General features: G+C 41.1%; 1 protein-coding gene across 3 annotated transcripts in view; it reads right to left on the bottom strand.

Moving 5' to 3' along the window:
• Positions 1–14407, bottom strand: part of atf7a (activating transcription factor 7a) — a 74316-nt gene that overhangs the window by 9925 nt on the left and 49984 nt on the right. For all 3 annotated transcript variants that reach the window (XM_089004796.1, XM_089004780.1, XM_089004788.1), the window contains exons 6-9: positions 12724–12817; positions 12410–12529; positions 6326–6475; positions 331–519 (exon numbers count right to left, since the gene is read on the bottom strand). In XM_089004796.1, the coding sequence (XP_088860922.1) occupies positions 331–519; positions 6326–6475; positions 12410–12529; positions 12724–12817 (553 nt within the window). The remainder of the gene's footprint in view (positions 1–330; positions 520–6325; positions 6476–12409; positions 12530–12723; positions 12818–14407) is intronic.

The raw sequence follows: 14407 nt of genomic DNA, 5'->3' as shown, positions 1-14407 counted from the left end.
ACCAGAAAAAAAAGTTAATTCCTAAATTATATGGGTCTGGAGTTATCTGAGCTTGAAATGGGGGCGACTGTACAAAATACAATACAATACGTACATATTGGTTTATATAGCGCTTGAACAACAGCTGAAGCGCTAACAAAGCGCTAACATGGAAAAAGGGATATGCTGTCCCCCAGTGGAAGGGAAAAACATGGCTAGAGGTCCGAACAGATTCGAGAATGGTGGTCCTAGTCACATTTTTAAATTCCCGAATACATTCGGAGATGGCAGTGAATGAGCTTTTGGGATGATCATGTTGTGGTGTGACAACCACCCGGCAAATGGACATACCGACAGCGAGACGTTCATGCTGCTGAGTTCTTCAGCCTTTTTTTCCAAAGAGTTGACCCACAGTTTGCGTTTCTGCCTGCAGCGCGATGCCGCCGCCCGATTCCTCTCCAGGAAGCGTTGTCTTCGCTCGTCTGGGTCGTCGTCCGTCATCCGTCGCCGACGCCCACCCGTCGGCTGGGCCGGCGAGACCTGTGGATTGGAAGAAAAGCTTGAGTCACATAGTTTTTTTGGGTACATTATGGTTGTTTGAAAAGAAAAAGAAGGCTATCAGCCTTAGCAGAGAAGAACATCCGGTGGAAGTTAACATCAAAGTGTCAGCATACAAGGCCGTGGAAAATCCTATCAAACCCTCTGCACACTGCCCACCACCTTTTCCAGCGACTCCCCTCAGGCAGGCGCTTGTGATCCTGTAACATCCTCGTCGACGCCAGGAGCGTGCCCCTCCCCTCCTGTCTCTTCCTCCTCTGCTCCTTGGAGCGGGCCCCTCCCTTCCTGGCTCTCCGGACTCACGCACCTGTCCCCCATTGCCCTAATTGTGCCTTCTGGCTATAAAAGCCACCCTTACCGTTCAGTTGTTGTCGGTGTATTCCTGGAAGTCCCCCGTCACCCTTCCGCACGCAGGTCTGTTTTGCCGTTGCCTTCGTACCTTGCTTGACTTTCTGTTTCGTTTGATACACGTGTAACAGAGTTGTGCACTTAGATTATTAAATTATGAAGGAAGTGAAGCAACGGCGCACAGTGTGGCACCATGTCCCGCCCAAAGTTTCCAGAACAATCTGGAGGAGATTTATGGTGAGTTGCAATTTTCTGTTGGTCTCGATTAACGCACATTTTCAGGACAATATCTTATTTTGTTTCCCCTTTTATACTGTCTAGTGCAGACATGGGCAAACTACGGCCCGCGGGCCACATACGGCCCGTTAGGCTTTTTAATCTGGCCCGCCGAATTTGCCCAAATTATAGTAAAAACAGTGTATAGTAAAAACAGTGTCTGAAACCCATGACAAAAAGTTAGCGGACAACAGGGCAGATAACTGAAAAGTTGCCTGGCCCATTTTTCACAACTTGAAGCACAATGAGACAACTAATCACATTAAAAAACATTGTCACAAAATGTGAAGTTTTTTTAAAATCAAGAACGTACCTACGACAAATGCTACCTTGCTTAATTTACGGTAAATGTGCATGGCTGTAGATTTTGCTGCAGTAGTCGATTGTCATTGTGGTGCACAATGCAACGTTTGCATTGCTTCCTCCGAGCCACTAAGGACCTTTCATAATTCTCACGTACACTTTACAGTCACGGTTTAATATACTTTACGTTTTGTAGCGTCACATATGTTGTTAGCTTCTTTTGAATCTTTCTTCTGGGCTGAGGTACTGTGCATCTATTTTGGAAAATGACATGCAATTGCATGACTTTATAACGCTTGCGAAAGTCCGGAAGAAAGAAGCAGGCTTCTGATAGGCCGCCGTGCCGTGTATGCAAATTTCAACTGCAGGTAGCCTATGTCTGTGTGCTCGGCGACGGTACACGTGTATTGTTTGCGCGTGAAGGCGAGGCCGTCAGTGGCGAGTTTGTTGAGCGCGCGGTCAGGACAAACCATCTATGATTTGGCGGAATTTAGCACAAGTAGGTATTATTGAGCTTGAATATTTCGTTGTGTAATATGTTTTGAATGTTGGAAGTGATTCCATTTTTCAATAAATGTTGATTTCTTTAACTTTGCCCCTTCAATGAAAGCTTATTAAAAACAGACGCAATCTTGATAAATCACAGTGCATATGTTATTTTAATCTATTTCCCTTTCCTCCTCCGAGTATCTGCGAAATAGTATGTAAACGGCATATTCCTTGAGACAAATTGATTAACTGATCAGGGATATTTTTCACATTTGAAAGGCAGTTAATAAATTGAAGTGTAGTGTTCTTACTGTGCTATGAGGTTTGAACACACTACATTTAAAGGACAACCGGCACCATTTTTTTTTTTTTGTTTCCCACTGACATCAGAAAAACGTTTTATAGCATCTAAAATACCCAAATCAGGCAGGCTGATATTTTTAGTTAAATGAAAAACACCAATAAAAATGACTTCAAAATGAATCCGGAAATGGCCAGGTTCAGAAGGTCTCACCCCCTTGTTCGTGACGTCACGCCAGGACGTCTTGCCTTGCTTGAGAATCAAAACAATGGCTTCAGATTCGGAGAAGATGTGAAGTTATGAATATGATTCAAATAGTTCTGAAGAGGAAAGCATAAATGTTTGCAATTGATTCAAGGAGTCCTCCCATATGTATTCGAGCCGTCAATGACAGCAATGTAGCACCCAGAAAATGCAGAAGATGGCGCCCAACCTCCGTTGGAAATGGGCTGATTTCTCTGCTGGGATTTTGTGTCAGCGAATGTCAAATAGTTATCTTGGTGCAACACACAACGATTCACGATCGCGTTATTTATGTGTTTTCCTTCTAATTTCGCCATCAACATGGATCTACACAAAGTTTTCAGACCAAACAAAGTACCGCAAAATGCAGTGTGTGTCGCTTTCTCGGTCAGGGGCGTACCAAACGGGGATCGGCATCAACTCGAAAACAAGACTTCGTGAATATTCAGTGCGAGTCTTAAAACGTAAAATATAGCTATATGCGGTGGAATCTTTGTAAAATACGCTCAATAAAAGTCATTTTAAGTCATTTCGATTCTAACCACCCTTTACAACACAAACTAGGAGTTATCAGAACCCTCCAGCATAGGGCTAAACTAACACCAACAAGCATTGAAGGTAGAGAAAATGAGTCAAAACATATCAGGAGAGCACTCACAAACTGTGGGTACCCTCAGTGGTCATTTAACAAATGTCAGAAAGAAAGAATAGGGAATGAAACCAAAAATTCTGAAGATACAAAAAGGAGAGGAGTAGCAGTACCTTACATTGCAGGAGTTTCTGAAAAACTACAAGGAGTCCTTTGGCAACACAAAATTCCTACTTATTTCAAGGCAAAAATTAGTGCATCCAAAAGATAGGCTGCCAAAAAAAAAGTAATGTAGTTTATTCAATACATTGTAAGAATGAAAATTGTAAAGAGCAGTACATTGGGGAAACTAAACAAATTCTAAAAAAAAAGACTTCAATATCGCAGGGGTAATACTAGTGGGCCTCAATCAGCAGTACATATGGACCTAAAAGATAGCAACCACTCATTTGACGACAATGAGGTTAAAATCTTAGCGAAAGAACATACGTAGATGATTTGAAAGGGGAGTAAAATAAGCGATTTTCATAAAACAACTAAATCCTTCATTAAACCGGTTTGGTGGGGTGAGGTTCAATTTGGATCATTCATACAATAGCCTGCTTAGGCCACTTCGGATTAGTAATACTGATACCGGTTGAAGTGGGGCAATCAGGCCAGTCGCTAGTCAGAACAATAGGAACATTCAGTGGAGTTGCAGGGAGTAGTCCTCTGCTCCCCCCAACCCGAGAGCAGGGCCTAAACTACCAGTAAGACTTTAGTTTGCTGACGAAGTTTCTTGGATAAGAAGCGAAACGTCCAACACCTTCAAAGAAGTACAGATGACGGCTGAAGAAACCTTTTCATCGATGGACCACTCCTGTACGACTGAGAGCTTACACAGACGTCATTTTAAGTGATTTTACAAATTATGGACGAAACTGCTCATCTGTGTCAGAGATATTCTGCTCTGACAAGTGAGCTGAACCTTTATCTGTTAAGATTGTGCATGGCACAACAGAAAGTTAATGTTCCATGGCTTTTTTTCTATGAAGAACCCAGAGAGAGTTAGTTAGTTATCATTTACTTCATAAATAGTGTGATTTATTTCCTGTTTTTTTTCTATGAAGAACCCAGAGAGAGTTATTTAGTTATTATTTATTTCATAAAGTGTTATTTATTTCCAGTTTTTTTTCTGTGAAGAACTCAGAGAGGGTTATTTAGTTATTATTTATTTCATTAATAGTGTTATTATTTGTTTCCTGACTTTTTCTGTAAAGAACCTGGAAAGGGTTATTTGGTTATGTGTGGCTTTCTGGGAAACAATACATTTTTAAGCTCCCCTACGATCATCACACTTTTTCTGTTACAAACTGACACAGGCCCCCCATCAGAGAAGGGAAAAGTTATGCGGCCCTCAAGTTTGCATTTCTTTTTAAATGAATGATAATACTAATGCAACAACTGAAGCTGGAACAAAGCGCTTAACATCGACAACTATCATATACAGAAAATAAAGCACTAATGTGTCCACTCCAGTGCCAGGGTTTTTTTTGTCATTGTCACTTGAATTTCAGGACCTCCAGAATATCAAGTATTAGGACTACATAAACATTCAATACAGTGTTAGAAACCTTAGACTCCCTTCGAGTTAATTCCTAAGTTATATGGGTTTGGAGTTATATGAGCTTGAAATGGGGGCGGCTGTACAGAATACAATGCAATCCATACATATTGATTTCTATAGCGCTTTAACAACAGCTGAAGCTGGAACAAAGTACAAATGCTACCCTCTCGTGGAAGGGAAAAAAAACTATGAAACATTCTCTTCTTTTATCCGAAAAAAAGAGTTAATTCCTAAATTATATGGGTCTGGAGTTATATGAGCTTAAAATGGGGGTGGATGTCCAAAATACAATTCCGATATAGTGATACCTCAGAGTACGAGCTTAATTGGTTCCCACAAAGTGTGAGTAAGGCGAAAGGTTCGTCTTCCGAACATTTATTTCCCATAAGAAACAATTAAAATGAGAATAATCCATTGCCAGGTCCCCATAAAACATAATTTCCTACTAAATAAGCCTGAAAAAATAACTGGACACTTACTGTAAATACGGGTTGATGCAATACAGCTACAGATATCAATATGCCTTTCTTGATACTAGCACTATGTACAGTTTTTTTATGAAACGGTTTTGCACATTTACAGTATACATGTGACATTCTTATTTTACTATGCTTAGAATAGCTTGTTTTTCTATCCTTTCACCCCCCCCCCCACCCCATTCCCTTTCAAATTGCTGCTGTGGACTGCAAATTTCCCCATTGTGGGACGAATAAAAGTTTTCAGATTCCGATTCTGAAAACGACACAAAATATACCTTATTTTGTGTATAATAAATGTGCCATTGTATTGTAATAAAAAAACTGTACTGTATATTAAAAGTCGTTTTATTGACCTTTGTGATGGCCGTTGATGTCGTTGCCTCTTGATGATATCAGAATGAAGTTGCCGTGCTTTCGCAGCGATAATTCCCTCACTCACACTGTACCCTTCTAGCTGTTTTTCAACCTTTTCTACTGCCTGAGACTGGTGAAACGCCCTTAATAGCTTCCTTGTTCTTAAGGATGGTAGCAATGGTCAACTTAGCGTACTGGTACTGGGATGCTAAGTCACACAAACGCACACCTCATTCGGGTTTTTTGATGATCTCCTTCTTATGCTCGACCGTCATTTTCTTTTGTGTCATGTTCCGCTTAACACAAGCCTGTGGTGGGGTGTTTTTCGGGCCCAAAAAAAGCAAAAGCACTCCACTCGATAACAAACCACATCTGCACTGAGTAAGCGGGAGTGGAAAACTAGTCCTCCAGCCACCGTGGCGCTGTTCGACCGTGTGGTTTGGTGTTCATCCGCCGAAAACTAGTCCGCCAGCCACCGTGGCGCTCGGTGTGGTTTGGTTCATCTGCCGAAAATTAGTTCGCCAGCTAAGACTATGCTCACGAATTTAATGTTCGTAGGGCGAAAAGATGAAACGCTCGTCAGCGGAGGTATCACTGTGTACATAGATATTGATTTATATCACGGTTTAACAACCGCTGAAACTGGAACAAAGCAACAACATGGGAAAAAGGGAAATGCTGCCCCCTCGTGGAAGGGGAAAACATTGCCAGAGGTCTGACCAGCGCTTTATCTACACCCTAGTAAGAAAAAAACAAAACCCCAAAACTAATTTGGGAATGGCGCTCTACGTCATATTTACCTGTGGCTGTGCAGGTGACGGAGCATCTGGCTGCTGCACGAGAAGCTGGCTCTGTTCGGCTCTTTGAGGGACCATCGGACTGTTGCCCATGGCCATCATGCTGATGGCGTGTCCGGACGGACTCTGTTGGGACAGCGCCGCCTTCAGGCGCTGTGGGGGAAAAAATGAATCCATCAGTGGGGAGGGCGCAAGTAGACATCGCACAGTGGACAAAACAACACTGGCACTGGAAAGGAATCATTTTTGCACATTGTCGAGCAGTCAATGTGTTAATAATTGTGTGGAGTTTGCATGTTCTCACCGGGCCCTCAAGGTTTTCTCCTGGTCCTCCGGTTTCCTCCCACATTATAAAAAAGCATGCATGGCAGGCTGATTGGACACTTCGAGTTGTCCCAAAGTGATTATAGTTGTTTGTCTTGGTACTGTACCTTGTGATTGGCAAGCAACCAGTTCAGGGTGTCCCCCGCCTAGCTCATTCACTGTCAAATGACGTGCAAAAATGTGTCCAGTGCCAGGGTTTTTGGCATTGTCACTTGAATTTCAGGACCCACAGAATATTGACTTTTAGGGCTACATCAACATTCAGTACAGCGTTAGAAACCTTAGATTATCTTCTTTCATCAGAAAAAAAGAGTTAATTCCTAAATGATATGAGTCTGGAGTTATATGAGCTTGAAATGAGGGCAGCTGTCCAAAATCAAATGCAATAGTACATCCATATTGGTTTATATGGCGCTTTAACAGCAGTTGAAAGCTAACAAAGCGCGAACATGGGAAAAAGGGAAATGATGGCCCCTTGTGGAAGGGAAAAATATTGCTAGAAGCCTTGGCCAGTGCGTTATCAGGACCCAAGCACGAAAAACAAAAACCTAAACAATTTCAGAAATGGTGCTCCATATCGCATTTTTGGATTGGATTGGATTTGCCTTTATTAGTCTCACAGTGGAGAAATTTACATTTCACAGCAGCAAAGTGATGAAAGGAATGAAAGTAGAAAAACAAAATACATGAGTTGCTGGAAAGGCAGCCACTCTCGGGCTCAATCGCTGCCATTCGCAAATAAATTTGGGAATGGCAGCGAATGAGCTAGAGCCTGAAGACAGCTGGGATAGGCTCCAGCACCCTCCGCAACCCATGAGGATAAGGTGGTCCGGAGGATGAATCAAATAATGAAAGAATGAACGAACAAACAAATGAATGCATGAATGAATGAATGAATGAACAAACAAATGAATGAATAAACAAATGAATGAATGGACGAATGAACAAATGAACGAACGAACAAATGAACAAATTAATGAATGAATAAACAAATAAATGAATGAATAAAGGAATAAATGAATGGATGAACAAACGAACGAACAAATTAATGAATAAATGAATAAATGAGTAAATGAATGAATGGATGGATGAATGAATGAACGAACGAAGAAACGAATGATTGAATGGATGAATGAACGAATGAATGGATGGACTAACAAACAAATTATGAATACACGAATGAACGAATAAATTGATGAATGAACGAATGAATAAATGAATGAACGAATGAATGAATAAACGAATGAATGAACGAACGAACGAATTATGAATACACGAATGAACAAATAAATTTATGAATGAACGAATGAATAAATGAATGAACGAATGAATAAATGAATGAATAGATGAATGAACAAATGAATGAATGAACAAACAAATGAACGAACGAATGAATACATTAATGAATAAACCAACGAATGAATGAACGGATGAATGAATGAATGAATGAATAAATGAATAAACAAATGAATGAAGAAAAGAATGAATGGATGAACGAACGAACAAATAAACGAACACATGAATGAACTAATGAATGGATGAATTAATGAATAAACAAATGAACAAATGAATGAACAAATAATGAAAAAATAAATTAATAAATTAATGAAAGGATGAACAAATGAATGAACGAATAAATAAATGAATGAATGGATGGATGAACAAATGAATGAACAAACGAACAGCTGAATGAACAAATGATTGAACACATTAATCAATAAATGAATGAATTGATGACTAAACGAATGAATGAATGAAGGGATGAACAAATGAATAAACGAATGAATCAATGAATGAACGAACAAACGAATGAATAAACGAATGAATGAATTAACGAATAAACAAATAAATGAACAAATGAATGAATGATTAATGAATGAACAAATGCATGAATGGATGGATGAACGAACGAATGGATAATTTCCCAAAGGAACTTTCATGAAAATTAGAACTATCCGGAATTCCGTGAGAATCCGGAGGACTTTGATCTCTAGTGTGCCTCAAGGGTTAAAGGACAACCATTGTCACTTTTTTGTTTCTTAACTGACATCAGAAAAACGTTCTGAAAAGCATCTAAAATACCCAAAACACGCAGTATATTTTTATTCAAATGCAAAACACCAATAAAAATGACTTAAAGTGTCCAAAATCTGCAAAAAATTGAGCCGCGAATTGGGCATTTTCAGAAAGTCCCGCCCCTAGTTCGTGACGTCACGCCAGTACGTCTTGCATTGCTGAAAAATCAAAACAATGGCTTCAGATTCGGAGAATATGCTATCTTGTTACACATCCAGTTATGAATATGATTCAAATAGTTCTGAAGAGGAAAGCGTACAAGTTTGCAATCGATTAAATAATTTTTTTCCATTTCATTTTGAGGCGAACGGGCAGAGGGGAATGTCGCACCCAAAAATGGCGACCAGCTCCCGTGAGGAATGATCGGCCCGTTTCCACAGGCTGAGAAAATTCCTTCCATGGAGCTTGGACGCCCTCTTCTGGCGGCTCTTGGGTGCAACATCAAGGTTTTCAGACAAACAGTACAGCAAAATACATTGACGCGATGAAGGACTGCTACAATGTGTCTTTTTCGTTGTACTAAGTTCATCCTGTCTACTTGATATCTAATTTAAAGCAGATTCTTTACTTACAGACAGTGTAGGTGTTCAAATACCTGACATGTTTTGGCGTCTACTTCCGCCTTCGTCAGTGTCACGGATGTTGTTGTGACGCGCCATTTTCAGCTGGTATTGCTATGAATGTCACGCCACAACCTCAAACAAGCAGAACGCAGCATATTATCAAAAGGTCTCAATTACGCAGTCAACCCAAAAAAAATAGCATACGACGAATTCATTCTCGCAACGGAATTAGCCTGTGAAAAAATACAGAATCCAGGACAAAAAGCAGCACTATGCAATGAAATAGCAGGCATATTAAAAACGGCCAAACCACCACCCAGTAATATTACTAAAGAGGAAGCAACAGCCATGATAACACTATCAAAAATAAAGACATCACAATACTCCCCGCAGACAAAGGCAGAACAAGTTATTATGGACACGGAAAAATCCGAAAAACAGATGCAGCAGTTATTACAGGACGACACCTATGAAATATTAAAGAAAGACCCAACAGAAGAAAAGAAAAACAAACTTAAAGCACTACTCAAACCATATTAAACGAAAATAAAATAAACAAAGAGTCGTACAACCACCTGGTACCCACAGCAAACATCATCCCCAGGATTTACGGCACGCCAAAAATACACAAACCAGATACACCCTTCCGCCCCATAGTAGACAGCATCGGATCAGTCACGTACAACCTCTCAAAAGCACTATCAGAAATAATAAAACCATTACTGGGACACACGGACCAACGCTGCAAGAACTCAAAGCAACTCGCTACAGAACTCGCCATCATAAAAGTACAGAAAGACGAAATGTTCATATCACATGACGTCATCTCACTTTTCACCAAAACACCCACCAAAGCCACCAATCAGATAGTACAGGACAGACTCAAAGCAGACAGGACACTCAAAAAAACGCACAAATCTAACAGCACATGACATAACCCAGCTACTTCAGTTCATTGCCACATCCACATATTTCCAATTCAGAAACACCATATACAGACAAAAAGAAGGGTTCGCCATGGGGGACCCACTCTCTGCCATCATGTGTGGGTTCTTCATGGAGGACCTGGAACAGAAAGCACTTTCAAGAGCCCCGGAAATATACAAACCAACACTATGGAAACGATATGTGGACGACATTCTGGAAAAAATCAAAACAGGACATACACAACAGCGTACGGAACACCTCAACTCCATAGACACCACAGGCAGTATCAAGTTCACCCGTGAAGAGGAAATAAACCAATCCATCGCCTTCTTGGACTTGAACATACACCACACGGAAAACGGGGACATCAAAATAAAAGTACACAGAAAACCCACACATACTGACCAATATCTCCTTTGGAGATCCGAACACCTCACTATTCATAAATTGTCAGTTGTCAGAACATTACATGAACACACCACAATGATCACGGACCCGGAGGACAGAACACAGGAGGAAAAACATATACAACACGCACTACAAAAATGCCAATATCCTAAGTGGGCAATAACTAAAGGGGCAGAGCAGGTCAAAAACCACACAAGACAAGGGAGAAAGAAAAAGCAAATAAACAAACAAGAACACAGAGCAATGGTAACATTGCCATACATGAGAGGGATCACAGAACGCATACAAAGAGCACTGAGGAAACACAACATAAACACACCGGTCAAACCACACACAATTGTCCGACAGATCTTGGTACACCTCTTCTTCTTTTCCTTTCGGCTTTTCCCCTCAGGGGTCGCCACAGCGAATCAATGTCCTCCATCTATCCCGGTTTTGTGCATCCTCTTCTCTCACACCAGCTACCTTCATGTCCTCTTTGACCACATCCATAAACTTCCTCTTCGGCCTTCCTCTCGGTCTCCTGCCTGGCAGTTCAAGACTCAGCATCCTTCTCCCGATATAGTCACTCTCTCTCCTCTGGACATGTCCAAACCATCTCAGTCTGGCCTCTCTGACTTTCTCTCCAAAGCTTCTAATATGAGTTGTCCCTCTAATGTACTCATTCCGATATAGTCACTCTCTCTCCTCTGGACATGTCCAAACCATCTCAGTCTGGCTTCTCTGACTTTCTCTCCAAAGCTTCTAATATGAGTTGTCCCTCTAATGTACTCATTCCTTATCCTATCCAACCTGGTCACTCCCAAAGAAAACCTCAACATCTTCAGCTCAAAGGACAAAATACACCCGGAAAATAAATGCAACTCAATATATGAAATCCCATGCAAGTCATGCAATAAATCATACATCGGGGAGACAGGAAGGAGTTTAAATACAAGAAAAAAGAGCACAAGAAGGAGTGCGAGAAGGAGACAGCAACAATACAAACAAGAGCAATAAAAGAACAAGCACAACAGGAGTACCATAAATCAGCCATCACGGACCACTGCAAAAGAGAAAATCCCATCATGGACTGGGAGAAGGCCAGAGTCATCCGCACCGAAGAAAACAAACATCAGCGTTGGATCAGGGAGGCCATTGAAATCGAGGACCAAGGACCATCAACAGGGATGAGGGAGCTTACATGCTCTCTACTACCTGGAGAGAGTATCCTGGAGAGATGAGCGGACAGCGGGGGCGTGGTTTGCCTGTCAGATCTGACAGGTAGGTCACGCCCTCATAGCAATACCAGCTGAAAATGGCGCGTCACAACAACATCCGTGACACTCTGACGAAGGCGGAAGTTGACGCCGAAACATGTCAGGTATTTGAACACCTACACTGTCTGTAAGTAAAGAATCTGCTTTAAAATATAATGTGTCTTTTTGTCGGTCAGGGGGGGGTCCTTTCATGACGTCACGTACAGACTCGTCACACACACACACGTAACTCAAAAACAAGACTTTTTGAATATTCAGCGCGAGTCTTTAAACGAAAAATATAGCTATATGCGGTGGAATCTTTGTAAAATACGCTCAGTAGAAGTCATTTGAAGCCATTTTACAAATTATGGACACAACTTGTCCGGAGAAGTCGGTTGTCCTTAAAGGGCAATAATAAAAAGGTAATTGGACACAGAAACGGGAGTCAAAGGGATGGTAGGAAGGCGGCTAGGGAGGGGGGCATGTCGACAAAATCATGGAGGGATCAAAACGGTTCCAAAAGGAGAGTTCATTCATCAAGCGCTTACCATCTTGGCTTCCGAGTGGATGCTGTAGCCAGAAGGAGAGTTGGAACCACTGCTGCTACATCCCAGAGGAGGCCCGGGGATACCCGGAATGTTGGGGACCATGCACATGGGGCGGGCCAGCTAGGGAACACAACAAATGCAACATAGGATGCAGTCAGTGACATTTTAACATCCCCCCCCCAAAAAAAAAAAAAAAATAATATATATATATATATATATATATATATATATATATATATATATATATATATATATATATATATATATATATATATATATATATATATTTACACATTTTTGGTTGCAGATCTTACATTGATGACAGACGGCATGTGACCAGGCCCGGGGAGGACCGGCACAGTCTGGCCCGAGGGGAGCATCATCATTGGGTAGTGGCTTGTTGGTGACCTACACACAAATCAAAATCACAATCATCATCAATTATTGGCCAGGTGTGTAGAACACACTGCACTAGTATCATCATCCAAAAATTGCAAAGAGGCACTATACCGATTTGGATTACTGTTCAGAATCTGAATCAGAATTATCTTTATTGCCAAGTATGTAGAACACACAAGGAATTTGTCTCCGGTAGAGCACACTGCACTAGTATCATCATAACAAAAATAGAGGCACTGTACAGTTCTATTTGGGTTACTCATTGTACTAAGTTCATCCTGTCTACTTGATAACTAATTTAAAGCAGATTCGGCATGTTTCGGCGTCGGTGACTCTGACGAAGGCGAAGTAGACGCCGAAACAGTCAGGTATTTGAACACCTACACTGTCTGTAAGTAAAAAATCTGTTTTAAATTATTTGGGTTACTGTTTAGAGATTTAATGGCGACAGGGGAAGAAGCTCAATGGATGCTACAGCTGCGTGTTTGCTTTCAACATTTAGCTTGTAGTAGACGTGCATGTTCCACCATGACGTCCCTGATTCACTGCTGAAAAGGACGCTTTGATCCTCCGCAAGTGCTGAAGAATGAATGACTCGCTGTGTCTTTGTGTTGTGTGTTTATGTTACTTCCGGGTTGAGTGAACGCTGACACGTGTGGCTGCCGCTGCTCACCCAAGGTATTCTGATTCTGATTCACCCGCAGAAAAAATATCATGTGACTGTAAAGTGTCCTTGAGAGTTTTGAAAGGCGCTTATAAATGAAATGTATTATTATTATTAAGCTGTTGAAATGTCTGCTGGATTTGGTGCGCATGGATCGGTAGCGCCTGGCCTGCCTGAGGGGAGTCGCTGGAAAAGGTGGTGGGGCAGGGTGTGGAGGGTCCAGTCACAGCAGTTTGCAAATGTGCATCTGTGACAAAGATTCTAATGTACAGGACATATTGGAAGCTTACGCAATGTATCAAATTTAATGCCTCTCTCCTCCGTGTGTGTGTGTGTGTGTGTGTGTGTGTGTGTGTGTGTGTGTATGTGTGGGCGAGGGGTGGAATCTGGGTTGTTTTGTTGGAATAATTCATTGCTGTCTGAGAGTGTTTGCGTGCGTCTCATGCAGTGTTGTTGTTTGTTGCAAGTTAACTGTCCCATTAATCATCAGTGATGTTTGATGATTCTGTGTATACACATTTTTGGCCCAAAAAGTTAACCAATAAAATAAACTGGTCTTATACATTGTAAACAGCACAGCTGTTTATGTTAAGTAAATACATTTGCATATAGCATATATGTTTTATACTGCATTTTTATACTTTGCACGATGTACAGTGCTTTTTATGAAACTTTTTTTGTGCAGTTGTACATTGCAATTTTTTTGTACATGCAATACTTTTATTTTTTTTTTTTTACACCCCCAACCCCTTTCAATTTTGCTGCTGTAGATTGCAAATGTCTCCACTATGGGACTATTAAAGGCTTTCTGATTTTGATTCTGATTTCAATTGCTTCCTATCTCTGATAGCAGTTGTGCAGATTCAGATAGACTTGAACTCATTGACTGCCTTTCACAAATTTATTCGGGAATTGAAAATATGACGTACAGCGTC

Source organism: Hippocampus bargibanti, linkage group LG01 (assembly GCF_051943395.1).
Source record: "Hippocampus bargibanti isolate YZ-2025 linkage group LG01, ASM5194339v1, whole genome shotgun sequence".
Lineage (NCBI taxonomy): Eukaryota > Metazoa > Chordata > Actinopteri > Syngnathiformes > Syngnathidae > Hippocampus > Hippocampus bargibanti.
This window is presented reverse-complemented; position numbering and strand designations above follow the sequence as displayed.